Raw genomic sequence first — 27152 nt, forward strand, 5'->3', positions numbered from 1 at the left:
TCCACTTTTCATTTTCTATTGGGTTTGTCTTGTCTTCCATCACACCTGGTTCCAATTCAATCAATGACATGATGTGTATTTAACCCTCTGTTCCCCCCCATGTCCTTGTGGGTAATTGTTTCTTGTAGTGCTTATGCAACGGTATGCTGGTATTTACCGGGTTTTGTATTGTATTGTATTGTATTTACCATTTATTGTATTGTATTGTAGTGTTTTGTATTGTATTATATTGTAGTGTATTGTATTGTAGTGTATTGTATTGTATTGTATTGTAGTGTAGTGTATTGTATTGTATTGTATTTACCATTTATTGTATTGTATTGTATTGTAGTGTTTTGTATTGTATTAATATTGTAGTGTATTGTATTGTATTGTATTGTATTGTATTTACCATTTATTGTATTGTATTGTATTGTAGTGTAGTGTATTGTATTTACCATTTATTGTATTATATTGTAGTGTATTGTATTATATTGCATTGTATTGTATTGTATTGTATTGTATTGTATTGTATTTACCATTTATTGAATTGTTCTGTTGACAGTGGTTTATGGATATTAAACGACACCGTTGTAAATCAGTTTCCGCTCTCCTGCGCCTGACTTCTCTGCCTCCAGTACGCACCTCACAACATATCTAGCTGTTCTGGTGAAAAAAAACTGCACTCCAGTAGTAAAGTTAGCAGGGCAAATTTAAATAAATGGCCCTAATGCTGCAAAAGAAAATGTAGTTCTGAAACCAAGAAAACAATATATAATCTGCCTACTCCATCTCCTGTAGATTGAAGAAACTCATTTGAATTGAATAATATCGTAAAGAGGCTAAAAAATAACTATTCACTATCTCAATGCCGGCCTCGTTGTAGACCTTGAACACCTTCTCGATGGCGTTGACGTACGCAGCCGTCTGCAGGTCAAGACCCAGGTTGTACTTACTGGCCGTACGCATGATTTGCTGCAGGGGGACAAAAACACACAAACCCTAGTTAGATACCAGTTACACTGGCAAAACCAGTCACACACACTGAAACAAACATACACAGACACATGGTGGTGTGATTGAGAGGTGCCCCGGGCCAGGGCGGGGGCATTGTCATTATCACAGTCTGTCTCATAGAGAACATATGATTAAATTCTAGGATCTGACTCATCGGCACTAACCTCACCAACACACGCAGACACACACGCACACAGACACACACGTGTACGCACGCTCACACTCTTACCCTGGCAGATCTCTCCATGGTGTAGGCCAGCCCAGAGTGAACAATGTCCTTCTCAGAAGCACCCTGGAGTGGAGAGAGGAAGGAAAGATGTGTTATCAAACTGCCAACACATTACATCATTTCCATACCACATAGGTTGTGTGTGTGTGTGTGTGTGTGTGTGTGTGCTCACAGCGACTCTGGTCTGGAGGTCAGCGGTGGGAACAACAGGGATCGGTCCTCCCTGCTTTCCAAACTCTCCTGAATGGACACTGAGAGACAGCGAGGGATCGAGAGATAAATAGATAGATGGCAATGTAGCAATGTAACCTGATCATTGGCAACCATCGTATTTTCAAGTATATCCAGTCGATCAACATTCATCCCTGAAGTTTCATCTGGGTTCACTCACACATTTCAGATTAGCATTGTTTTCTTTTATTCAAAACCTGAACGTCAGAAAGGCGTATCTGTCTATCTGGAAAGTCACCTTAATGTAACCTCCGTTATATACGGGAGTGGCCAGCGGAAATATAACCAGTTACACTTCTTTCACGGTCATCTTTTCAGTTGTCCTTACAACTCTGAAAACACGGTGACAATTTCCAAGAGAGGACACAGTACTGTATCTCCTGCTACACCGAGGTTGTTAAAGGAAGAGGAAGAGGCTTCAGAACTGAACGAACACAGATCTTCTACAGACAGAGAGACGAGATCAGAAAGCGGACACACAGCTCCAGAGTGAGTACAGATTAAAGACTTCCAATATTAGTCAAGGAAATACAGGGCCCTGCTCCTAATATTTAACCTGGCTTTTTTGTGAAAGAGAATATGTTGTTAATGAGTGACCTAGATAATAAATACATTAACATCTTTATTACAGGTGGTAGTAAACAAACAGTCAAAGGAAATCTAGTTGCCACATCTAGAAATGGCAGAGGTAAAACAACCGAACATATTGCCCCCCCTCATCCCCTATCCTGAGGGAATGACAGATGAAAAGGAAAAGAAAAACATTTTTTGAAGGGAAAGCCAGAGACTTTATATCGTGATGAAAGAAAAAATGCTCCGTGCGACCTCATTTTCTACACAACAAATGTTTCTACATGGGAAGAGGAAATACTGAAACACTATCCTGAGGGAAAACAGTGGAGAAAAATTCAAGATGGCAAACAACTGAAAACGAAGGCAGGCACTATAAATGTGTATGATACTGGGACAATCATGGTGCAGGGTAATAGTGAGACGTTAATGATATTCTCAAATGATTTCCCAGCCTTGAGAGAGAGAGTGAGACAGAGCGTCGGGACGACAGATGATGTCTTGAAGAAAATGGCAGAGCTAGACATTGAGGAAAGAGGAGAGCAGAGGAAAAGAGAGAGCGAGGACATAAAAGAGGAAGACATAAAAGAGGAAGACATAAAAGAGGAAGACATAAAAGAGGAAGAGGTGGAAGGAGGTAACGGGAAGCACTGAACATTCCAGGGCAGATCAGAAGAGAAACATTATTTTACGGGATGTATAATTTGACGAACAGTTATAATAAAGCCTGCTGTTCCTCTCACCTTATTATTTGAATGTTGTATCTTTTACCTTTTAATGTTTGTTTTTTGAGCTTGTATGAAAAATGCATTCATAAGTGCTCACCATCATCATTATCTTGCTTTGGTTATAGTTTCACTTTCCCAATGATAAAGGTGCTTAAAGCAAAAAGGTGGTGGTCCCTGTGAATTTCCCCAGCAATATGTGTTTCATATTGTTTCAAAATGTGTGTTCTAAAATGTATCAAGATTTTAAACGCAATTCTAATAAAGTTTGATTTAACAAGTGTCAGGAGTCAGTGTCACGAACCGGCTCAAAGCCCGTAACAAAGGGAGACAACGTGGAGATAAGGATTAACAAAATATATATTTATTAACTAAAGCAACTAAGGAAAATATACAATGGTGTGTGTAATCAGTAGTGTAAGTGAGTGTTTTGCATGCATGAATGTGATAATGCAGGGTGTTGAAAGGTGCTGTCGCAAACAACCCAAAAACCACCAAGAAACACAACAAAATCCATAAAGGTGTCTGCATGGAGAGAGTCTCTTCCATGAATGTGGAAGAGGTCTATTTATCCTGGGAGACACCTGGCCCAGGTGTTTCCCATGAAGCTGACGACCCTCCCAACTCCGCTCCCCGGCATCCTAATAAGGAAACAAGAACAAAGACATAATACGGCAGACAGAGTGGGAGGGTCGTCACATCAGGACGTACTATATGTACAGTACCCTGCCCCCATATCCCAATTTTTGCCACCTGTAAGTGAGAAACCTACATGACAAGTACTGACCATGTATTGTGTTCCCTATGGTTAAAGAACAGAGCAGAAGCGCTGAACTCTCTGTTCAGAACTCAGACCTACAGGTTATGGAACATTTGCTCTTTTAGTATTTCTGCAGTATGTTTCCTCAAGGAGAAGGCTTCCCACTTCTATGTCAAAGATAATGCAACAAAAACACTTTAGTGAATACTACAGTAATGTGCCCAAAAACACAACAGTAAACACTACAGGATACTACAGTCCGCAATATATATATATATATATACACACACTACTCTTTTTTACACAGCATTTATACTATAGTATACTGCAGTAAATACTACCGTATTGTTGGATTCTGTGTTTTACATTATAGCCATTACCATATATATGATTGAATATTATCTGCTGTTGGCTTGTGTGTTTGTATGTGTTATGCAACATAGCTGACTTGAAACATTGTTAACAGTTTCAAGGCCATGGGCCTTTCACATGATGGAAAAATACAGAGTAGCATGAAGACAGGAACTGTGCAATGAGTTGGGGGGGGCACATTCAGAGCGGGGTGTTGCGAGAACATGCGGTCTTTTGTTAGATAACAGGAGCCAGGTACGAGATAACGGTATGGAACATGAGCGCATAGATATTCTTCACAGCAAGTTACATCTATCAACTGGAGCGCCCTGGGGCTGGTACCAGCTCGTACGACAACAATCAATAATAGGCTGGGTGAGTCTAAACCACGCCCATTCTCTACGAACACTGTTTACATACATCTTGTCAGTTCTCTGTTTTTTTATTTATTTTTTATTTCACCTTTATTTAACCAGGTAAGCAAGTTGAGAACAAGTTCTCATTTACAATTGCGACCTGGCCAAGATAAAGCAAAGCAGTTCGACACATACAACGACACAGAGTTACACATGGAGTAAAACAAACATACAGTCAATAATACAGTAAAAAAAAAAAAAAAAAAAAAAAGTCTATATACAATGTGAGCAAATTAGGTGAGAAGGGAGGTAAAGGCAAAAAAGGCCATGGTGGCAAAGTAAATACAATATAGCAAGTAAAACACTGGAATGGTAGTATTGCAATGGAAGAATGTGCAAAGTAGAAATAAAAATAATGGGGTGCAAAGGAGCAAAATAAATAAATAAATTAAATACAGTTGGGAAAGAGGTAGTTGTTTGGGCTAAATTATAGGTGGGCTATGTAAAGGTGCAGTAATCTGTAAGATGCTCTGACAGTTGGTGCTTAAAGCTAGTGAGGGAGATAAGTGTTTCCAATTTAAGAGATTTTTGTAGTTCGTTCCAGTCATTGGCAGCAGAGAACTGGAAGGAGAGGCGGCCAAAGAAAGAATTGGTTTTGGGGGTGACTAGAGAGATATACCTGCTGGAGCGTGTGCTACAGGTGGGAGATGCTATGGTGACCAGCGAGCTGAGATAAGGGGGGACTTTACCTAGCAGGGTCTTGTAGATGACATGGAGTCAGTGGGTTTGGCGACGAGTATGAAGCGAGGGCCAGCCAACGAGAGCGTACAGGTCGCAATGGTGGGTAGTATATGGGGCTTTGGTGACAAAACGGATAGCACTGTGATAGACTGCATCCAATTTGTTGAGTAGGGTATTGGAGGCTATTTTGTAAATGACATCGCCAAAGTCGAGGATTGGTAGGATGGTCAATTTTACAAGGGTATGTTTGGCAGCATGAGTGAAGGATGCTTTGTTGCGAAATAGGAAGCCAATTCTAGATTTAACTTTGGATTGGAGATGTTTGATATGGGTCTGGAAGGAGAGTTTACAGTCTAACCAGACACCTAAGTATTTGTAGTTGTCCACGTATTCTAAGTCAGAGCCGTCCAGAGTAGTGATGTTGGACAGGCGGGTAGGTGCAGGTAGCGATCGGTTGAAGAGCATGCATTTAGTTTTACTTGTATTTAAGAGCAATTGAGGCCACGGAAGGAGAGTTGTATGGCATTGAAGCTTGCCTGGAGGGTTGTTAACACAGTGTCCAAAGAAGGGCCGGAGTAAGTATACAGAATGGTGTCGTCTGCGTAGAGGTGGATCAGAGACTCACCAGCAGCAAGAGCGACCTCATTGATGTATACAGAGAAGAGAGTCGGTCCAAGAATTGAACCCTGTGGCACCCCCATAGAGACTGCCAGAGGTCCGGACAGCAGACCCTCCGATTTGACACACTGAACTCTATCAGAGAAGTAGTTGGTGAACCAGGCGAGGCAATCATTTGAGAAACCAAGGCTGTCGAGTCTGCCGATGAGGATGTGGTGGTTGACAGAGTCGAAAGCCTTGGCCAGATCAATGAATACGGCTGCACAGTAATGTTTCTTATCGATGGCGGTTAAGATATCGTTTAGGACCTTGAGCGTGGCTGAGGTGCACCCATGACCAGCTCTGAAACCAGATTGCATAGCAGAGAAGGTATGGTGAGATTCGAAATGGTCGGTAATCTGTTTGTTGACTTGGCTTTCGAAGACCTTAGAAAGGCATGGTAGGATAGATATAGGTCTGTAGCAGTTTGGGTCAAGAGTGTCCCCCCTTTGAAGAGGGGGATGACCGCAGCTGCTTTCCAATCTTTGGGAATCTCAGATGACACGAAAGAGAGGTTGAACAGGCTAGTAATAGGGGTGGCAACAATTTCGGCAGATAATTTTAGAAAGAAAGGGTCCAGATTGTCTAGCCCGGCTGATTTGTAGGGGTCCAGATTTTTCAGCTCTTTCAGAACTTCAGCTGAATGGATTTGGGAGAAGGAGAAATGGGGAAGGCTTGGGCGAGTTGCTGTTGGGGGTGCAGTGCTGTTGACCGGGGTAGGAGTTGCCAGGTGGAAAGCATGGCCAGCCGTAGAAAAATGCTTATTGAAATTCTCAATTATGGTGGATTTATCAGTGGTGACAGTGTTTCCTATCTTCAGTGCAGTGGGCAGCTGGGAGGAGGTGTTCTTATTCTCCATGGACTTTACAGTGTCCCAGAACTTTTTAGAGTTAGTGTTGCAGGAAGCAAATTTCTGCTTGAAAAAGCTAGCCTTGGCTTTTCTAACTGCCTGTGTATAACGGTTTCTAGCTTCCTTGAACAGCTGCATATCACGGGGCTGTTCGATGCTAATGCAGAACGCCATAGGATGTTTTTGTGTTGGTTAAGGGCAGTCAGGTCTGGGGAGAACCAAGGGCTATATCTGTTCCTGGTTCTAATTTTCTTGAATGGGGCATGTTTATTTAAGATTGTTAGGAAGGCATTTTTAAAAAATATCCAGGCATCCTCTACTGACGGGATGAGATCAATATCCTTCCAGGACACCCCGGCCAGGTCGATTAGAAAGGCCTGCTCGCTGAAGTGTTTCAGGGAGCGTTTTACAGTGATGAGTGGAGGTCGTTTGACCGCTGACCCATTACGGATGCAGGCAATGAGGCAGTGATCGCTGAGATCTTGGTTGAAGACAGCAGAGGTGTATTTAGAGGGGAAGTTGGTTAGGATGATATCTATGAGGGTGCCCGTGTTTAAGGCTTTGGGGGTACCTGGTAGGTTCATTGATAATTTGTGTGAGATTGAGGGCATCAAGTTTAGATTGTAGGATGGCTGGGGTGTTAAGCATGTTCCAGTTTAGGTCGCCTAGCAGCACGAGCTCTGAAGATAGATGGGGGCAATCAGTTCACATATGGTGTCCAGAGCACAGCTGGGAGCAGAGGGTGGTCTATAGCAGGCGGCAACGGTGAGAGACTTGTTTTTAGAGAGGTGGATTTTTAAAAGTAGAAGTTCAAATTGTTTGGGTACAGACCTGGATAGTAGGACAGAACTCTGCAGGCTATCTTTGCAGTAGATTGCAACACCGCCCCCTTTGGCAGTTCCATCTTGTCTGAAAATGTTGTAGTTTGGAATTAAAATTTCTGAATTTTTGGTGGTCTTCCTAAGCCAGAATTCAGACACAGCTAGAACATCCGGGTTGGCAGAGTGTGCTAAAGCAGTGAAAAGAACAAACTTAGGGAGGAGGCTTCTAATGTTAACATGCATGAAACCAAGGCTATTACGGTTACAGAAGTCATCAAAAGAGAGCGCCTGGGGAATAGGAGTGGAGCTAGGCACTGCAGGGCCTGGATTCACCTCTACATCGCCAGAGGAACATAGGAGGAGAAGAATAAGGGTACGGCTAAAAGCAATAAGAATTGGTCGTCTAGAACGTCTGGAACAGAGAGTAAAAGGAAGTTTCTGGGGGCGATAAAATAGCATCAAGGTATAATGTACAGACAAAGGTATGGTAGGATGTGAGTACAGTGGAGGTAAACCTAGGTATTGAGTGATGAAGAGAGAGATATTGTCTCTAGAAACATCATTGAAACCAGGAGATGTCATTGCATGTGTGGGTGGTGGAACTAATAAGTTGGATAAGGTATAGTGAGCAGGACTAGAGGCTCTACAGTGAAATAAGCCAATAAACACTAACCAGAACAACAATGGACAAGACATATTGACATTAAGGAGAGGCATCCTTAGTCGAGTGATCAAAAGGGTCCAGGGAGTGGAGAGGTTGGTTTGGGGGTCACGGCGATTTAGACAGCTAGCCAGGACATCGGTAGCAAGCTAGCATAGGATGGAGGTCTGTTGTTAGCCACCTCTTGCGTTCCGTCAGTAGATTAGTGGAGTTCCGTGTTGTAGAGGGATTAGTCCAAATCACACAACAACAAAAAAATAAAAACAATAGATATAGTTATAGAGGCCCAAGAAGAAACATGTTAATAATAAAAATAAATAAATTGTCCGATTGTCTATTCTGAGAGCATCCGGTAAGACAGCTAACGGTTAGCAGGCCGCAGATGGGCATTCAGGTAACGTCGCGACGGAGGAGCCAGCCGGATCTCCTTCGGGTAGATAACGCCGGCAGTCCAGTTGTGAAGGCCCGGAGGGGCTCCGTGTAGGCAGTAAAACGGGTCCGGATAGGTGACTGCAGCCCAGGAGTGATTGACGGAGCTCAGGAGTGGTTGACGGAGCTCGCTAGCTCCGGAGTAATTGATGTTTGCTCCGGAATCGACGAAAGCAGATAGACACACGGATAGCAGCCAGCTAGCTGTGAGATCCGGGAGTGAATGTCCAGAGAGCAGTTGAAATCCAGGGACATGGAGAGAAAAATCGGTCCGGTATGTTCCGTTCCGAGCCGCGCTGCGCCGTACAAAACTGGCGATAGATTTTCGAGTTAAAGGATAGCTGATGACCACAAACCGTGGTTAGCTGAATACGAACGAGTTGCCAGTAAAGAAGCTAACTAGCTTCTGATTAGCTTCTGGCTAGCTCCTGGCTAGCTTCTGGCTAGCTTCTTGGAGTTTCTGGCTAGCTTCTGGCTAGCTTCTTGGAGGATTGCAGATTTGATTGCAGATTTGAGGTAAATAATACGTATTTATACATATCAATTGGTGAGGCAGGTTGCAGGAGAGTGTATTGAAGATGAGTTGATGGAAAATAAAAATAAAATGTATGTGAAAAAAAAGTTGTAAATATATATATATACACGACACGACAAGACGAGGACAAAAGACGTCTGAACTGCATTACAGTGAGCCCGTATATATACCAAAGTTGCATTTCCCATGTATTTGTAATATTTGTGTTGTGGAGAAATGACCAGGCAGGAGACGGGAGTACAGTTAGTTGTCGTTTCCCCTCGTGCTCTACAATTCCCGGCATTCCAGTGCGCATGTGCATTTCCTACTAGGTGTAGTAACGTAACACTGCCGTAATGCATTACTGCTTAGTAACAGCACAGTAACTAATATAAACAGATGTAGATCCCAGATACTACAGTATTACTTAGCTAATAAAAAATACATAGTATACAATCGGTGACTCATTGTTATATTTATCCTGATACCAGATTCGAATTTACGCAACACTACACACACCTTGCACTGTCTGCACTGTCCTGCCTGAAGGAATTATCTGTGTAGGTCGCACTACTTCTCAAAAGCGCATCGCCTGTTTTTCAAACAGTGAGTGTCTAAGGGGCACTGGCACTCTGGATCAGATCAAATCAAATTATAGTTGTCACGTGCCGAAAAAAACCCAGGTGTAGACTGTCGTGGAATTATCAGAATATGTTGGTAACATTTGTAAGATGTTTAATATTCATCAAATGTGTGTAAGTTACTTCTCATAAGAATGTATTTTGTTGTACTATAGTGGTGGCCATTGGCAGTTATCTGTTCTATGTCAGGACTAAGTTGCATGGGCCACATGAGAGGGGAGAGGTCAAAGTGTCATCATGTGTAAACATATCTTATACTCCCTAACTTTCCCAGTGGGGAAAGGAGGGGTTGCAGTGTCTGGAATCATTCTATGCTCCCTCTTTGTTGACCTGTAGGGTCACTCTCCTATCCGTGAGTTTGTGTTTAGAGTGGGTTGTATATCAATGACAATTTGATATATGCCTGTTGATATGGAGGATTTGGTTTTGGGAAAGGAGACAAAGCTGAACGATGAATTATGTCTATGCTGTCTGACTATGGGTGTCTTTGCTATTAAAGGAACTCAGTTGTATTGTAAGGGGGCTCTCAGAGAATTCACTGGGAGACACTGAATTTATCTGAGAGTCACGGGATTGTGATAAGAGCTCATTTAATAAAGATGGACTTTTATAACTAACTCTGACGTGTGTGTGTGGTTTGCTCCCATGATTTGGTAAATAGAGGAAATTTCCACGACAAGACTTTAGAGTGAAACGTTTACTTACAAGCTGGGAAACCATTTGATTAAAAAAGCAAGTAACTCTTTGAAAACAGCTTATGTGGCATCGATATGAGTCAGAAACCTTTTGACTACAAAGGGCCCTCCTGAGTGGCGCAATGGTGTAAGGCAGTGCATTACAGTGGTGTCACTACAGACCCGGGTTCGATCCCGATCCAGCAGGACGGACAGGCACTAACAGCCATCTTGGCTAACTGTGGGTGACAGTCGTTCTCTGTACCACCCCACATTATTTAGGTATGATTAGGTGCCTGTTACTGCTGTAAACCCAGGTTTACCCTGTTAGTGCTGTTAGCTCTGAGATTACCCCTCAGCCTCTGCTGGGTAGGACCATTGTTTCCCCTCCCAGAGCTCCGGCTGGTTATGGCCTGAGAGAGACCAACCAAGGACATCAATTTCAATCCCCAGAAACACCCACAGAGCAGATACAACACTCTGGAAAAACAACTGGGTCTGTTGGATGAAACACTCATCACTGATGATGAATAATCCCTACTGCGGTTTTACAACCCCTTATCATCTCCGTTTCTCACCGATGAGTTAAACAACCCTGGCTTTTGGCAGTAGGAGTCTGAAACAACTAAGTAGCTATGGGAACTGGAAGTAGTCTAACTCAAACAGTCAGTACACAGTAAACAAACACAGACCCCCTACAGAGGCTTACCCAATGATTTTTAGGGCAAGAGTGAATGACGCCTAAAGGAGAGAGAGGGGTATTGTCTCTCTAGACATATGACTCTTTCTCTGTCAGGTCAGTGCTACCCTGCAGCAGAACTATTTCCATCATAGGACCAACATGTGATCCAGACATACAGGTAACTGCCAAAATGAAGGAAACTCCAACATGAAGTGTCTTAATAGGTCATTGGGCCACCACGAGCCAGAACACTACAGTGAATACTACAGTAATGTCTGCAAAAACACCACAGTGAATACTATTACACTATCGTATTTTTTCATGTGTGGAGTTGGCACTCTGGAACATTCTGAGGGTAGAAATGTTGTCCAGTTGGTCTGTTCAGTGATGGTAAATGATAAACTGATTTGATGTTTGGGGAGCTAACAGTCAGACCCTTTGGGTGATGTTTGGGCAGCTAACAGTCAGACCCTTTGGGTGATGTTTGGGTAGCTAACAGTCAGACCCTTTGGGTGATGTTTGGGTAGCTAACAGTCAGACCCTTTGGGTGATGTTTGGGTACCTAACAGTCAGACCCTTTGGGTGATGTTTGGGTAGCTAACAGTCAGACCCTTTGGGGGATGTGACAGAACTTGGTTGGTCCCTAAAGTCACACTCCCTCTGTGCCCAGCTTAATCAGAATGAGACTGGTCTGACAGGATTTGAACTGCATGACGTCCCCTATGACTGGCGAACCCATCTCTCAGGTACTGTACATCATTTGATTGTGAGCCAAATGACAAGTTAGCAGCCAGACTGGTTATTCTACACAAAGCCCCATTCTGCACTAACTGTTCTTTTAATTCAGTTATTTGGAACAACACAAATACATATTATTGTTTAAAACTATAGAAATATATATACAAAGACTCATAAATATTTTAAAAAGTAACAAAGCCAAATATAAATAAATTGTAGTATATAAATGCAAATAAAGAGTATCAAATTATTACACTATTGCCCTATTGCTGACAAACACACAAATACAACTAAATTGCACAAATCCTATATCACACAAATAGAATAACACACTTATAAAGAAGAAACTATTGCACTTCAAACAAAAAACACACAAACTAAATTGCACAACTAATTGCATTACTAATTGTATTAGCACTGTACAAAGTTAGAGGTGCTCTCTTTAATAGATTCCCCCGCTCCCCCTACCTCGGGCTTCCAGTGGGGAGACCTGAGGTCAACCTACCCCCTCCCCATCTTGTAGTTCTGAGTGGGAGACCTTCCCAGGCAGTAGCCTGTCTAGCTCACAAACTAGAATCAGGGCATGGCAAATGTCACCATTCGGAATACCATTCACACTACTTCTCAAAAGCGCATCGCCTGTTTTTCCAAACAGTGAGTGTAGAAGGGGCACTGGCACTCTGGATCAGATCAAATCAAATTATAGTTGTCACGTGCCGAAAAAAACCCAGGTGTAGACTTTAGAGTGAAACGTTTACTTACAAGCTGGGAAACCATTTGATGAAAGAGTGATTGTCCCTGTAAAGCAAGTAACTCTTTGAAAACGGCTTATGTGGCATCGATATGAGTCAAATATTATTCTAATGTCAAAATTGACTACAAAGGGGCCTTCCGAGTGACGCAGAGGTCTAAGGCACTGCATCGCAGTGCTATAGGGGTCACTACAGACCCGGGAGACCAACTACATCCCATAGCTACTTATTTGCACAATTGGCCCAGCATCGTCTGGGTTAGGGGAGGATTTGGCCGGCCGTAATGTTCTTCTCCCATCACACTCTAGCGACTCCTTGTGGCAGGCTCCTTGCACACTGACTTGTGTTGCCAGTTGTACGGTGTTTCCTCGGACACATTGGTGCGGCTGGCTTCCGGGTTAAGTGAGCAGTGTGTCAAGAAGTAGTGTGGCTTGGCAGGGTCGTGTTTCAGAGGATGCATGGCTCTCGACATTCGCCTCTCCCGAGTCCGTAAGGGAGTTGCAGCGATGGGACAAGACTAACTAACAATTGGGGGTAAAAAGTACTAATAATAAAAAATACAAATGTAAATGGAAACATTTTGGTCATGAAGTCAGTCTCGTCTAAAACTGAGTTTAAAACCTCAGCGTGTCACAAAGAGTAAATTAAAGTGGGGTTTGGATTACAATTATGTCAACAAATCATGCCCCCTTTTGCCAAGCTCCACGTGCAAATCACCCCTTCGCCCACTTCGCTTCCCTTCATTGAATGGGGCTCCATTGTTTCATAGCCCCCAAAGCATTCAAAGGATCACGGGCCCTATACAGATTGATCATGCATCCACAACCAAAGTTCTATGGTTGACATGCTATGCTGAGGGAACCCAGCTAGTATGCAGAATAGGTGCTTGGAGTTCGTTGTTTCCCAATTATGCAGCAGTAACGCCTGCTTGGTCTGCAACGACCGGTAGTGGTCAGTATAACCAGAGATACTGAAATATAATGACTTCTGGTATATCTTAGCTAATGCCGTTAAATAACGTTATTGCTGGTTATGGAGGTAACCATATTATTTTATAAAGTGAGGCAGGCTAGCTAATGTTAGCCTACAAGGCAGATTTGCATGTTAGTTCGTTGCGCATACAAGTGTTTTCTTTATCTTTTAGTGCAAAACAAAATAATGGATGCCGCTATGGTGGTATTTAACTTATGTCTGAGTCTGACTGATACAGTGAACTAGGAGCAACAACCCTTAGTAGTGTCACCAGCCTGAATCTGATCTAATCTGGAGCTACAGTAAAGCATAGACTTAGGGTGTAATTTGTTACCACACCTATAAAGTCAGAATTGTCTATAGCTTAAAAATGTATGAAAACAACATTTTCTTTTTGGTCCTAAATTAAGGTTAGGCATTAGGTTAGCAGTGTGTTTTAAGATTAGGGTTAGGTTTAAAATCACATTTTAATCTGGGATAGGCATCCCGCGAGTGGGACACCTGTCAACAACTTCCTGTGAAATTGGAGGGTGCGCAATTCAAATAAATAATCATAACAATTATGGATATTAAACATTTGGTACATACAAGTATCTTATATCTGTTAAAAGCTTAAATTCTTGTTAATCTAACTGCATCATCTGATTTACAATAGGATTTACAGTGAAAGCATACAAAATCAAATCAAATCAATCAAATCAAATTTTATTTGTCACATACACATGGTTAGCAGATGTTAATGCGAGTGTAGCGAAATGCTTGTGCTTCTAGTTCCGACAATGCAGTAATAACCAACAAGTAATCTAACTAACAATTCCAAAACTACTGAAGTCGCTCTGGATAAGAGCGTCTGCTAAATGACTTAAATGTAAATGTAATGTAAATGTCTTATACACAGTGTAAGGGGATAAAGAATATGTACATAAGGATATATGAATGAGTGATGGTACAGGGCAGCATAGGCAAGATACAGTAGATGGTATCGAGTACAGTATATACATATGAGATGAGTATGTAAACAAAGTGGCATAGTTAAAGTGGCTAGTGATACATGTATTACATAAGGATGCAGTCGATGATATAGAGTACAGTATATACGTATGCATATGAGATGAATAATGTAGGGTAAGTAACATTATATAAGGTAGCATTGTTTAACGTGGCTAGTGATATATTTACATAATTTCCCATCAATTCCCATTATTAAAGTGGCTGGAGTTGAGTCAGTGTCAATGTCAGTGTGTTGGCAGCAGCCACTCAATGTTAGTGGTGGCTGTTTAACAGTCTGATGGCCTTGAGATAGAAGCTGTTTTTCAGTCTCTCGGTCCCAGCTTTGATGCACCTGTACTGACCTCGCCTTCTGGATGATAGCGGGGTGAACAGGCAGTGGCTCGGGTGGTTGATGTCCTTGATGATCTTTATGGCCTTCCTGTAACATCGGGTGGTGTAGGTGTCCTGGAGGGCAGGTAGTTTGCCCCGGTGATGCGTTGTGCAGACCTCACTACCCTCTGGAGAGCCTTACGGTTGAGGGCGGAGCAGTTGCCGTACCAGGCGGTGATACAGCCCGCCAGGATGCTCTCGATTGTGCATCTGTAGAAGTTTGTGAGTGCTTTTGGTGACAAGCCGAATTTCTTCAGCCTCCTGAGGTTGAAGAGGCGCTGCTGCGCCTTCTTCGCGATGCTGTCTGTGTGAGTGGACCAATTCAGTTTGTCTGTGATGTGTATGCCGAGGAACTTAAAACTTGCTACCCTCTCCACTACTGTTCCATCGATGTGGATAGGGGGGTGTTCCCTCTGCTGTTTCCTGAAGTCCACAATCATCTCCTTAGTTTTGTTGACGTTGAGTGTGAGGTTATTTTCCTGACACCACACTCCGAGGGCCCTCACCTCCTCCCTGTAGGCCGTCTCGTCGTTGTTGGTAATCAAGCCTACCACTGTTGTGTCGTCCGCAAACTTGATGATTGAGTTGGAGGCGTGCGTGGCCACGCAGTCGTGGGTGAACAGGGAGTACAGGAGAGGGCTCTGAACGCACCCTTGTGGGGCCCCCGTGTTGAGGATCAGCGGGGAGGAGATGTTGTTGTTGCCTACCCTCACCACCTGGGGGCGGCCCGTCAGGAAGTCCAGTACCCAGTTGCACAGGGCGGGGTCGAGGATGGTGCCCCACATCAACATATTTTTTCAACCAGCACAGGCTTCATAAAATCACAAATAGCGATTAAATAATCATTTACTTCTTGAAAATCTTCCTTTGTTTGCAATCCAAAAGGGTCCCAGCTACAACATGCATGGTCGTTTTGTTATATCCTTCTTTATATCCCTAAAAAGTCAGTTTAGTTGGGGCCATTGATTTGAGTAATCAACTCGTTCAACATGCAGACAAAAGAATCCAAAAAGCTACCGCTAAACTTCGTTAAAACAAGTAAAACAAAGTTTCTATTTAAGCCTCAGGTACTGTACAATGTAACTAAACCATCATATTTCATACAGAAAGAAGTATGTTCAATAGAAAAGTATCAAGTGCGCGCCCACAGACTGATTTCCTACTGTGATTCCCGGTTCCAAAACTCAACATTCTTCCTCGTTTGGGAAGAAACAAGCCTGAAACCTTGATCAAAGACTGTTGACATCTAGTGGAAGCCATAAAAATTCCAATCTGGGAGCCGGGTTTAACATTGTCCCTATACGTTGTAATGGAAGAGCATGGGATCTCAAAACCACAAAAAAATCTGGTTGGTTTTTCTTTGGATTTCCTCCTACCATATGAATTGTGTTGTAGTCTCATGCATTATTTTAACATTTCTACAAACTTCAAAGTGTTTTCTATTCAATTATCAATTATATGCATATCCTGGCTTCTGGGCCTGAGTAACAGGCAGTTTATTTTGGGCACGTCAGTCAGACAGGCTGTGGTAACTAGTGACGACCTAGAATTAGCTTGACCCTAGTTACTGCCCTGATTACACAGATGGCTTCAACAACAACGGTAATGTATGTTATGTGTCGTGGAAATTTCCTTAATTACCAAATGATGAGAGAGCAAATCACACGAGTCAGAGTTATGCTTAATCTTCACCTTTAATAATAATTAAGCTTTTGCAATAGCATTTTGACTTTCAACAGTTCAGTATCTCTAATGAAAAGATTTAGAGTGCCTTACACAATGGCAAATGGGATCCTTTATAGCAAAGATCCACCCCCTCCTAGACGACATGACAAAACACAGGTCTTAGGAATTTACACAGAGAGAAAAAACCTTACTTCAGAGAGCATATCCCCTAGTCAGACAGAGTGGGCTATAAATTATTGTTCAGTTTGGTCTCCTAAACAAAGCTCTTATCTCGTCCTTGGTACCAAGACATTACCCCCACCCTATGATATATATCAAATTGTCATTTATTTAGAACCAATTCTAAATACAACCAATCAGAGGACAATCTCACGGAGAGGAGAGTGACCCTATAGGTCAACAAAGAGGGAGCATAGAATGATTCCAGACACTGTCACCCTTCTTTCCCCGATGAGAAAAGTAGGGAGTCACTGCCACACCGAAAAGATATGTTTACACATGATGACCCCTTGACCTCTCCCCTCTCTGTGGCCCATGCAACTTAGTCCTGACATAGAACAGATAACTGCCAATGGCCACCACGATAGTACAACAAAATACATTCTTATGAGAAATAACTCATAAGCATATCATGAAAATAACACATCTTATCTATGTTACCCAACTAATTCTGATAATTCCCCAACATATGCCCGGTATGATAAACTAGTAGGTTAATTACACAGCCTAACAGATACAAGCAGTAGTCATTTTGGTTGTGAAGTGCATTATCAAAAAGCTTTGTCCTTTCTTTATAACAGAATGCAGTTCATCACTTGGCTGTCTAGTATATCACCCTGTCACAGTCAAGCCCAGCTCATAAGATGAGGAAGTACATTGTTTATGAGTATTGCCTGCTGCAGTTGTTTGAGATGTCCAGTTTTCAGCCAAACATGCAACATAGAGAAGACCAGCAAGTGAACCCTCAGCATCACGCAGACATGCCTTCGCTGTGAGCATTCCTATAAATGTTCCGGGAGGACACTTGAATCAGGTTGGTGACATTTGACCTGGTCATAGTCAAAACAGTTTTGAGTTTTGTTACAATTTACCTTCATAATTGTTACGAGAATTTTGTTCTCAATGTTCTTAAACTGAACTTCAATTAAACTACTCAGTCTGCAACCCAGAGTTTGTAAGATTCTGGTTGAATGAAACAGACAGAATCCCAGCTTACAATAGTCAACATTTTTATACACGAGAGCTCTAACATCATACAATGGTTATATACCTCATATTTGGTCATAACTGCCCCCCCCCTCTTCTCCTAACACTGTCAATACAATTGACCAGTCTTCTCCTACACATACATTGCTTATCATATCCTGCAACATGTTACATCATCTCCTGCAAGCATAATGGGTTTTCCCCTCCCTGGGTGGGGAGGCCTCTTTTCCTGTTATCAGTTTCACAGTGGTCACAAGTTGTCTGTTGACAGTTCCTCTTTTCCTGTGCACACACACACTGTCTCGCCTACATTGCTAAATAGTAAAGTCTTAACTTGTCCAAAGCACAAACATTAAAGAATTCTAGTCGTATGATTACAAATACATTTCCCTCCACTATACAGTGACAGGGTGGAATACATTTAGTCATTATCTTAACATCCCCTTAAACATATAAATCATATACATTTCTACATCAATAATCTAGCCTGGTCAAACCAGCCTGATTGTGACGTTTCCCCATTTCATTTCACTTCAGATATCGGGATATCTGAAGTGAAATCGAAAGGTGAACGCATAGATCAGATTAGTTCCACCAGGCTAATCATAAACACCATTGATAGTGTAATCAGTGCTCTGTGTGTGTGTTTGTTTGTGCGTGAACGACCAGTATCTTTGATCAGGGGCCAGAAGCTTATCTACACTGCCATGCCCATCAATAGGGCGTTGGCAAAGACCTGACCTCCAGTCTCTAAATGGAGAGAGACCTGGCTCAGGACACCAGGGCACCAGGGTCAGGGAACTCCTGTTGTATACGGGACACCAGGGTCAGGGAACTCCTGTTGTATACTGGACACCAGGGTCAGGGAACTCCTGTTGTATACGGGACACCAGGGTCAGAGAACTCCTGTTGTATACAGGACACCAGGGTCGGGGAACTCCTGTTCTATACAGGACACCAGGGTCAGGGAACTCCTGTTGTATACGGGACACCAGGGTCAGGGAACTCCTGTTGTATACAGGACACCAGGGTCAGGGAACTCCTGTTGTATACGGGACACCAGGGTCAGGGAACTCCTGTTGTATACGGGACACCAGGGTCAGGGAACTCCTGTTGTATACGGGACACCAGGGTCAGGGATCTCCTGTTGTATACGAGACACCAGGGTCAGGGAACTCCTGTTGTATACGGGACACCAGGGTCAGGGAACTCCTGTTGTATACGGGACACCAGGGTCAGGGAACTCCTGTTGTATACGGGACACCAGGGTCAGGGAACTCTTGTTGTATACGGGACACCAGGGTCAGGGAACTCCTGTTGTATACGGGACACCAGGGTCAGGGAACTCCTGTTGTATACGGGACACCAGGGTCGGGGAACTCCTGTTGTATACAGGACACCAGGGTCAGGGAACTCCTGTTGTATACAGGACACCAGGGTCGGGGAACTCCTGTTGTATACAGGACACCAGGGTCAGGGAACTCCTGTTGTATACAGGACACCAGGGTCAGGGAACTCCTGTTGTATACAGGACACCAGGGTCAGGGAACTCCTGTTGTATACAGGACACCAGGGTCGGGGAACTCCTGTTGTATACAGGACACCAGGGTCAGGGAACTCCTGTTGTATACAGGACACCAGGGTCAGGGAACTCCTGTTGTATACAGGACACCAGGGTCAGGGAACTCCTGTTGTATACAGGACACCAGGGTCAGGGAACTCCTGTTGTATACAGGACACCAGGGTCAGGGAACTCCTGTTGTATACAGGACACCAGGGTCAGGGAACTCCTGTTGTATACAGGACACCAGGGTCAGGGAACTCCTGTTGTATACGGGACACCAGGGTCAGGGACCTCCTGTTGTAGCAGTGTGAAGCGCAATTGAGTTTGCATCATCTGTGGATCTGTTGGGGCGGTATGTGAATTAGGGTGGGTACATGGTGTCAAGGATGATGGTGTTAATTTGTGCCATGACCAGCCTTGTAAAACACTTCATGATTACAGATGTGACTGCTACGGGATGATAGTCATTCAGGCAGATCGTCAATGATCTTGAGTGGCAGGCTTGTCGCATTCAGATTCATCCTCCCACGGGCCCTTCCCAGAGGGCCATGGCTACTGGGTGAGGATGGCAAATCTCTGCGTACGCTTGGGTCAGAAGATCCCTGCGTAACGGTGGTTACCAGGACTGGTTGTAAAGCAGGAATGTGATCTCTGCTAAACAGGGCACCCCTGGTCATCGAGGGGCTCGAAGATGAGGGATAAGCCTGTTACATCACTCTGCTAAGAGTGAGGGGTACCAGGCAGAGGGGAGAGAAAAAGCATAGGGCATCACCCTTAACTCTACCTACTGTACATGTACATACTACCTCAACTAACCGGTGCCCCCACACATTGACTCTGTACCGGCACCCCCCTGTATATATATATATTTTTTTTTTTACTGCTGCTCTTTAATTACTTGTTACTTTTTTAAAAAACAGATAAGAATCAAATATAAAACTACACTGTTGGTTAGGGGCACGTAAGTAGACAGTACAACAGTACCTGTTGTACTCGGCACATGATTAATAAAATGTTATTTTATTTGACAGGGTGTGCCAGCGCTTCCATCCCTAGTGGTGCGTTTATCACCGTGTAGGGATGGAGTCTCCAAAAACACTCATAGAGTTGTCGCTTCAAACAATTTGTCTCTTGATTCAGTCTGGATAGATGCAGAAAGCAGACTCTCAGCGGTTGGTAATGTGCCAGCGCACGCGAGTCATGTCCACTGCTAGGGGAGCAGAGAGGGTGTCCCAGTTAACTGCCTGAGGCCTATGAGCATAGTGTTTCTTGCAAAGCATGCTTGATTCTCTTGGACTTCGCCCCTAGAAAGTGGCCACTGGCATTGGCTATTCTGTGTCACCGAACAGGGCTTTGCAGGAGAGCGCAGCCAACGGAATGGTGTAATCCATCAACCGGTGTTGGTAGAAGTAAGAAGGAAACATGCTGGTTACATAGATGGGTAACACTTCATTTGGATAGTCCATCTGTAGATGTTCTACAGACTCTCCGTAACATTTCAACTAACTATCCTCTAACCCTAGCTCTAAATCCTAACATTAACCATTATCCTAACCCTAAATGTAATCCTTGCCCTTACCCTAACCTTAAGGGGAGAGAGTTTTAACTTGGAGGGCACAAAAACTACTGAATGTTAGGTGAACTGGGCCAGAGAGCCAAACTAGCAGTGTGGCAGGCCACTAGAGCGTTATGCCTAGGTTAGCAGCAGTGTTGACTGGAGACTTGAACTTGTGGCGAAATCCTGCACGGAGCCTTCACCGTGCGCTGCCACTTTAAGAGCGCATCAGCAGTAAGGAAGGAGGAAATAAAGACAGCTTTTTCAGCTCTCTGGGGAGGAGCTCTTGGTTGGCGCGACAGTTTGATTGTGTGTGCTATGCTGCAGAAGTTTGGTTTATTTTCAGCATGTGTAGTTTATAACGTATTTAACTCAATCATCGGTCGTGGTTGTTATCGTTTGGGACCGCGCCGGTTATGGATCGCATGGATTAGTAGCAACATTGTTGCGAAGTTTTGACATACAAACCAACAAACCATCGGACGGTCAGACAGTACACCAGCAAGCCTGAAGAGCACAGCTAAGATCTCTCTTGTTCTCTTTCCCTCTTTCACTTACCGCTATCTTCCAGTGCTTTACCCTGCAACAGACTTTCTATTTTTCAAATGCACTTCCCATTGAAGTTCATTAGAGCTGGACTATTATTGCTCTGCCAGAAGTATTTGGGTGGACATTTTAGTTAAAAAGGAGGTTGTTTGCAAGTTGTTTATTGTTATTTGAACTGTATTGAGATGGGGTGTACTAATGACATGTGGCCGAGAAGATTGTGGACATTTTTCCTCGTGGAGTGCAATGTAATCATGTGGTTAGAGCATTGGACTAGTTAACTGTACGGTTGCAAGATTTGATCCCCCGAGCTGACAAGGTGAAAATCTGTCGTTCTGCCCCTGAACAAGGCAGTTAACCCACAGTTCCTAGGCCGTCATTGAAAATAAGAATGTGTTCTTAACTGACTTGCCTAGCTAAATAAAAGGTATAAAAAATAAATTTTTAAAAAATCAGCAAAATCAGGGCCCAAAAATACCGATTAACAATTGTTATAAAAACTTGAAATCGGCCCTAATTAATCGGCCATTCCGATTAATCAGTCGACCTCTAGTTCATAGACACAACAAAGGCTTTTACGAGGAGCCTGCCTGTTACTCGAATGCAGTAGAAGCCAAGGTAAGTTGCTAGTTAACATTAAACTTCTTATAACAAAACAATCAATCATAATCATGAGTTATAACTACTAATCCAGGTTAGCAGGCAATATTAACCAGGTGAAATTGTGTCATTTCTCTTGCGTTCATTGCACGCAGAGTCAGGGTATATGCAACAGTTTGGTCAGCCTGGCTCATTGCGAACTAATTAGCCAGAATTTTACATAATTATGACATAACATTGAAGGTTGTGCAATGTAACAACAATATTTAGACTTGGGGATGCCACCCGTTAGATAAAATAGCGAACGGTTCCGTATTTCACTGAAATAATAAACGTTTTGTTTTTTCAAAATGATAGTTTCCGGATTTGACCATATTAATGACCAAAGGCTCGTATTTCTGTGTGTTGTGTTATAATTAAGTCTGATTTGATAGAGCAGTCTGACTGAGCAGCAGCAGGCTCATAATCATTCATTCAAACAGAACTTTAGTGCGTTTTGCCAGCAGCTCTTCGCAAGCACAGCGCTGTTTATGACTTCAAGCTTATCAGCCTAATGGCTGGTGTAACCGATATGAAATGGCTAGCTAGTTCGCTGGGTGTGCGCTAATAGCATTTCAAACGTAACTCGCTCTGAGACTTGGAGTAGTTATTCCCCTTGCTCTGCAAGGGCAGCGGCTTTTGTGGAGTGATGGGTAACACTGCTTCGAGTGTGGCTGTTGTCGATGTGTTCCTGATTCGAGCCCAGGTAGGGGCGAGAAGAGGGACGGAAGCTTTACTGTTACACTGGCAATACTATAGTGCCTATAAGAACATCCAATAGTCAAAGGTATATGAAATACAAATGGTATAGAGATAAATAGTCCTAACTATATAAACTACAACCTAAAACCTCTTACCTTGGAATATTGAAGTCTCATGTTAAAAGGAACCACCAATTTTCATATGTTCTCAGCAAGGAACTTAAACTTAACCTTTTTTACATGGCACATATTGCACTTTTACTTTCTTCTCCAACACTTTGTTTTTGCATTATCTAAACCAAATTGAACATGTTTCATTATTTAAGGCTAAATTGATTTTATTGATGTATCATATTAAGTTAAAATAAGTGTTCATTCAGTATTGTTGTAATTGTCATTATTACAACAAAAAAATTGCCGATTTTAATCGGTATCGGCTTTTTTTGGTCCTCCAAGTATCGGTATCGGCGTTGAAAAACCATTATCGGTCGACCTCTTCTATGAACACCCCCCCACATTCATACCCTCTGCACTCCTCCACTGGATGATAATACATATGACTGCAAATCCTCTGTTGATGACTGGGTTCTTTCTTGTATGAAGTTGCTGTTCAATTGCTCTGCCATTTATTATTATTATTATTATTATTGTATGAGGTATTCTTGGTGGGGTTACCCCTGTGCTGTGGGTTTTATAGGGTGTGTATTCTCTTTTCTCTCCACTGGCTATCTGGTAAACAGGCTACACTCTAGGCAGTCTCTTCTTCTGTGTGTAGGTTTGGTAGTGGTACTCTCTCTATTCTTCTCTTTTCCTTTCGGCATGGTTAATACCTGCCTGGCGCCTGAACAAAGCTTTATCTTTACCCCTGTCTAATAAATACTGCTACCAACTATTTAGGAGGATGGGAGACCCACTGTAAACATTTTAATAAAGGCATTTATAGTAAAATATAATTAGTAATGGGAATGAGAGGGCTACTTACGCCATGTTGGGAAGGGATCACAGCAGTGATTTGAATGAGGGTATGAAGCATGAGTTAAGGTGTTTAGAGGCTTGACTTCAGTGCAGGACCTGGGTTGATATGTTCAGAGGATTCAGTGCAGGACAAGCTCATCATGGATGGATGGTGTTGGAGAAGAACTCAACTCTTCCAATGAGGACAGGATTTGACTGGGAAGACCAAAAAAAACAACTTAAAACACAATTAGACCAAAGAGCTAAGAATGGGTTAGTCAAAGCAAGAATTACAATCACATTTTATGTGGAATAATGTGATTGTTATTAAAACTACATGCAGTAATGAGAGAATTGACAGGGCTACTCAGTGTGTCACGCCTGACCTTAGAGACTTTTAGGTCTCTATTTGGTTTGGTGAGGGTGTGATTTGGGTGGGCATTCTATCTATGTTTTTGTATTTCTATGTTTTGGCCGGGTAGGGTTCTCAATCAGGGACAGCTGCCTATCGTTGTCTCTGATTGGGAATCATACTTAGGCAGCATTTTCCCCTTTTGTCATTGTGGGAAGTTGTCTTTGTTAGGGGCACTGTAGCCCTTGTATGCTTCACGGTCGTTTTTGTTATTTCTTGTTTTGTTGGCGACATTTGACTAAATAAAAGAAAATGTACGCTCACCACGCTGCACCTTGGTCTTCCTTGAACGACGGCCGTGACACAGTGCCTGTAGAGGAAATATTCAGTGAGCCAGTGAATGAGAGGGCACATGAGACATGGCTTCAGTTCAGTACAGAGTTGACACTGGAAGTGGAGTAGTCATCTCCACTTAAATCAGGGAACAGGAGGGCATTTCGCTGTAAATTTGCAGATACTGTACGTTCCATTACAACAGTGCCATCATAGGTTTGGGCAACAAGTTTCTCCATTAAGTTCAACTCCGACAAAGTCAAACACAGACTGCGCATCTCGCCCACTTGACACATCAAAGTAACCCAAGAAAAGTTCATGAATAAAGCCGGATCATCCGCATACCTGACAACAACTGCAAGTGACAGCTGATGTCTGTGGTTTCCTCCATTTGCCAATGTGAAAAAAGAATTGACTGTGTCAACCTCTCTTTTAATCTCACTTTTAATGGATTTATTTCGACATCACAGAGAAAACAGAAGAAATGTCCATGTGCTCAGCAAATAAAGCGTAATAATGTGAAATTACCTCTGCAAGCTCCTAGTAGTTGCCCTTGTTAGCGGAACTTTCCCTCATCTTGTCCCCTTGCTTCGTCCCACAAAATACATCTCTGGTTTGAGGTCTCTGTAAACTATGCCAAGATGGTGCAGGTGGTCGAGGGCCAGAGCCAGCTCTGCTAGGTAGAATTTGACATCTTCCTCTATAAACATAACCTAGTGAGAACTGGACACATTTTACTGTCTGTTCTGGCCTCTGAAGGAAGAGTCACAGTCAACACAACTCCTAATACAACATTATATCATATTATTACTAAATACAGTTAACAGAGCTACAGTACACATAAAATAATATTATATACATTATATTAAGTTAATAACACTATTTACACATTTAAATACTGCCATATTGTTTATCATTGTACACTGTGGCCAGTTTATTAGGTACACCACTCCGTTCATAATAATGGTTCGCTCCAACAGACAGTGAGTCACGTGACCGTGGCTTGCTATATAAAGCAGGTATCGAGGAATTCAGTTACTGTTTGATTGAACGTTAGAATGGGGAAAATGAATGACTTAAGCCACTACGTGTGGTATGGTTGTTGGCGCCAGGCGCGTCGTATCTCAGAAACGTCTGGCCTCTTTGGGTTTTCATGCACGACAGTGTCTAGGGTTTCCCCGAGAATGGTGCGACAAACAAAAACATCCAGTCAGCGGCAGTCCTGTGGGCGAAAACAGCTTGTAGATGACAGAGGTCAAAGGAGAATGGCAAGAATTGTGCAAGCTAATAGGCGGACCACAAACCGGCAAATAATGGCGCTGTACAACAGTGGTGTGTAGAACGACATCTCGGAATGCACAACTCATCATAGATGGGCTATTGCAGCAGACGACAACACCAGGTTCCACTCTTATCAGCTAAAAACAAGAAGCGGCTCCAGTGGGAACACGATCACCAACATTGTACAATTGAGGAGTGAAAAACATTGCCTGGCCCGACGAATCCCGGGTTCTTGAGGCATTACGCCGAGAGTCAGGATTTGGCGTAAGCAGTCCATGGCCCCACCCTTCCTGGTGTCAATGGCTGGTGGCCTGTACCAATGCCAACTCTTACATGCACAAAAATGTAGTACCCCTGTTTCTCCAACCTTCTAGTTGTGTTGCACAGGTTGAATATGCAGAATCTGATGTGGGCAATGAAAGGGCTTCTTCAACAAAAAAATTCACTACATTGTCGTTATCTAGCCGTTCTGGTGGAAAAACTGCACTCTAGTAGTAAAGTTAGCAGGGCAAATTTAAATAAATGGCCCTAATGCTACAAAAAATGTAGTTCTAAAACCAAGAAAACAATATATAATCTGCCTGCTCAGTCTCCTGTAGATTGAAGAAACTAATTTGAATGGAATAATATCGTAAAAATGCTAAATAACTATTCAATATCTCAATATATCCTACAATGTCACCAACTCAGCAAGCTTCTAAATCACACATGTGTAGTACCTGGTACATTTTCTAGGTACATTTTCTGATCCTTTGCTTGGATGGACATGTCAGTTCATTCAGCAATAGCTTTGATTGGTTGAAGGACGTCCTCCGGAATTCATCATTATTACCATGTACTGTAGGTCTATGAAGGGGGGTTGAGGAGCACTAGCCACATAGGTTTTGTATTGAATTCAATGTACGCAGAAAAGGAAGGAAAATAGCTGTCCTCCGGCTATACCGTGGTGCTACCCTAGAAGGTGCTATTGAGACTACTGTTTTAATCAGGTATTTGGTGTTGTGAATATATTTATAGTTTTATCAAAAAGGATCGCTTTTTCGCTCACACTCTTACCCTGGCAGATCTCTCCATGGTGTAGGCCAGGCCAGAGTGAACAATGTCCTTCTCAGAAGCACCCTGGAGTGGAGAGGAAGGAAATATGTGTTGTAAAACTGCCAACATATTACATAATTTGTGTGTGTGTGTGTGTGTGTGTGTGTGCTCACAGCGACTCTGGTCTGGAAGTCAGCGGTGGGAACAGGGATCGGTCCTCCCTGTTTTCAAAACTTCCTCTCCAAACTCTCCTGAACAGACACAGAGACCGCGAGGGATAGAGGGAAATAGTTAGATGGCAATGTAGCAATGTAACCTGATCATTGGCAACCATCGTATTTTCAAGTATATCCAATCGATCAACATTCATCCCTGAAGTGTCATCTGGGTTCACTCCCACATTTCAGATTAGTATCGTTTTCATTCAGTCAAAACCGGAACATCAGAAAGGCTCTGGCACGTCACCTTAAATGAACCTACGTTATATACGGGAGTGGCCAGCGGAAATATCACCAGTTACACTTCTTTCGCGGTCATCTTTTCAGTTGTCCTTACAACTCTGAAAACACA

The 27152-nt window shown here is 42.9% G+C and overlaps 1 protein-coding gene across 6 annotated transcripts; it reads right to left on the reverse strand.

Moving 5' to 3' along the window:
• Nucleotides 1-673: 673 nt before the first annotated feature.
• Nucleotides 674-27151, reverse strand: LOC135561216 (glutamate dehydrogenase, mitochondrial-like). Of its 6 annotated transcripts, none has more exons than XM_065002457.1 (9): nucleotides 27063-27151; nucleotides 26756-26833; nucleotides 26604-26666; nucleotides 24795-25684; nucleotides 24258-24303; nucleotides 23610-23797; nucleotides 1398-1476; nucleotides 1226-1288; nucleotides 674-954 (listed from the first exon to the last, which is right to left on the reverse strand). In XM_065002457.1, the coding sequence occupies exons 6-9, from the start codon at nucleotides 23612-23614 to the stop codon at nucleotides 763-765; spliced, it is 339 nt and encodes a 112-aa protein (XP_064858529.1). In that variant the 5' UTR covers nucleotides 23615-23797; nucleotides 24258-24303; nucleotides 24795-25684; nucleotides 26604-26666; nucleotides 26756-26833; nucleotides 27063-27151; the 3' UTR covers nucleotides 674-762. The 6 variants fall into 6 exon arrangements, 1 of the variants encoding a protein (XP_064858529.1); XR_010459310.1 differs by lacking the exon at nucleotides 674-954 and having other exon boundaries at nucleotides 1270-1288; nucleotides 1398-3392; nucleotides 24795-25488; nucleotides 25571-25684; XR_010459308.1 differs by lacking the exon at nucleotides 674-954 and having other exon boundaries at nucleotides 1270-1288; nucleotides 1398-3392; nucleotides 24795-25488.
• Between the last annotated feature and the right edge of the window lies 1 nt (nucleotide 27152).

This window comes from Oncorhynchus nerka, linkage group LG16, assembly GCF_034236695.1.
Source record: "Oncorhynchus nerka isolate Pitt River linkage group LG16, Oner_Uvic_2.0, whole genome shotgun sequence".
NCBI lineage: Eukaryota > Metazoa > Chordata > Actinopteri > Salmoniformes > Salmonidae > Oncorhynchus > Oncorhynchus nerka.

What these genes read in the sequence shown, in the direction of transcription:
- LOC135561216 (XM_065002457.1), bottom strand. An exon ending in ACCTCCAGACCAGAGTCGCT is followed by an intron (nt 1,289 to 1,397) that starts GTGAGCACACAC and finishes TCTCCACTCCAG; the next exon opens with GGTGCTTCTGAGAAGGACAT. An exon ending in CCATGGAGAGATCTGCCAGG is followed by an intron (nt 955 to 1,225) that starts GTAAGAGTGTGA and finishes GTCCCCCTGCAG; the next exon opens with CAAATCATGCGTACGGCCAG.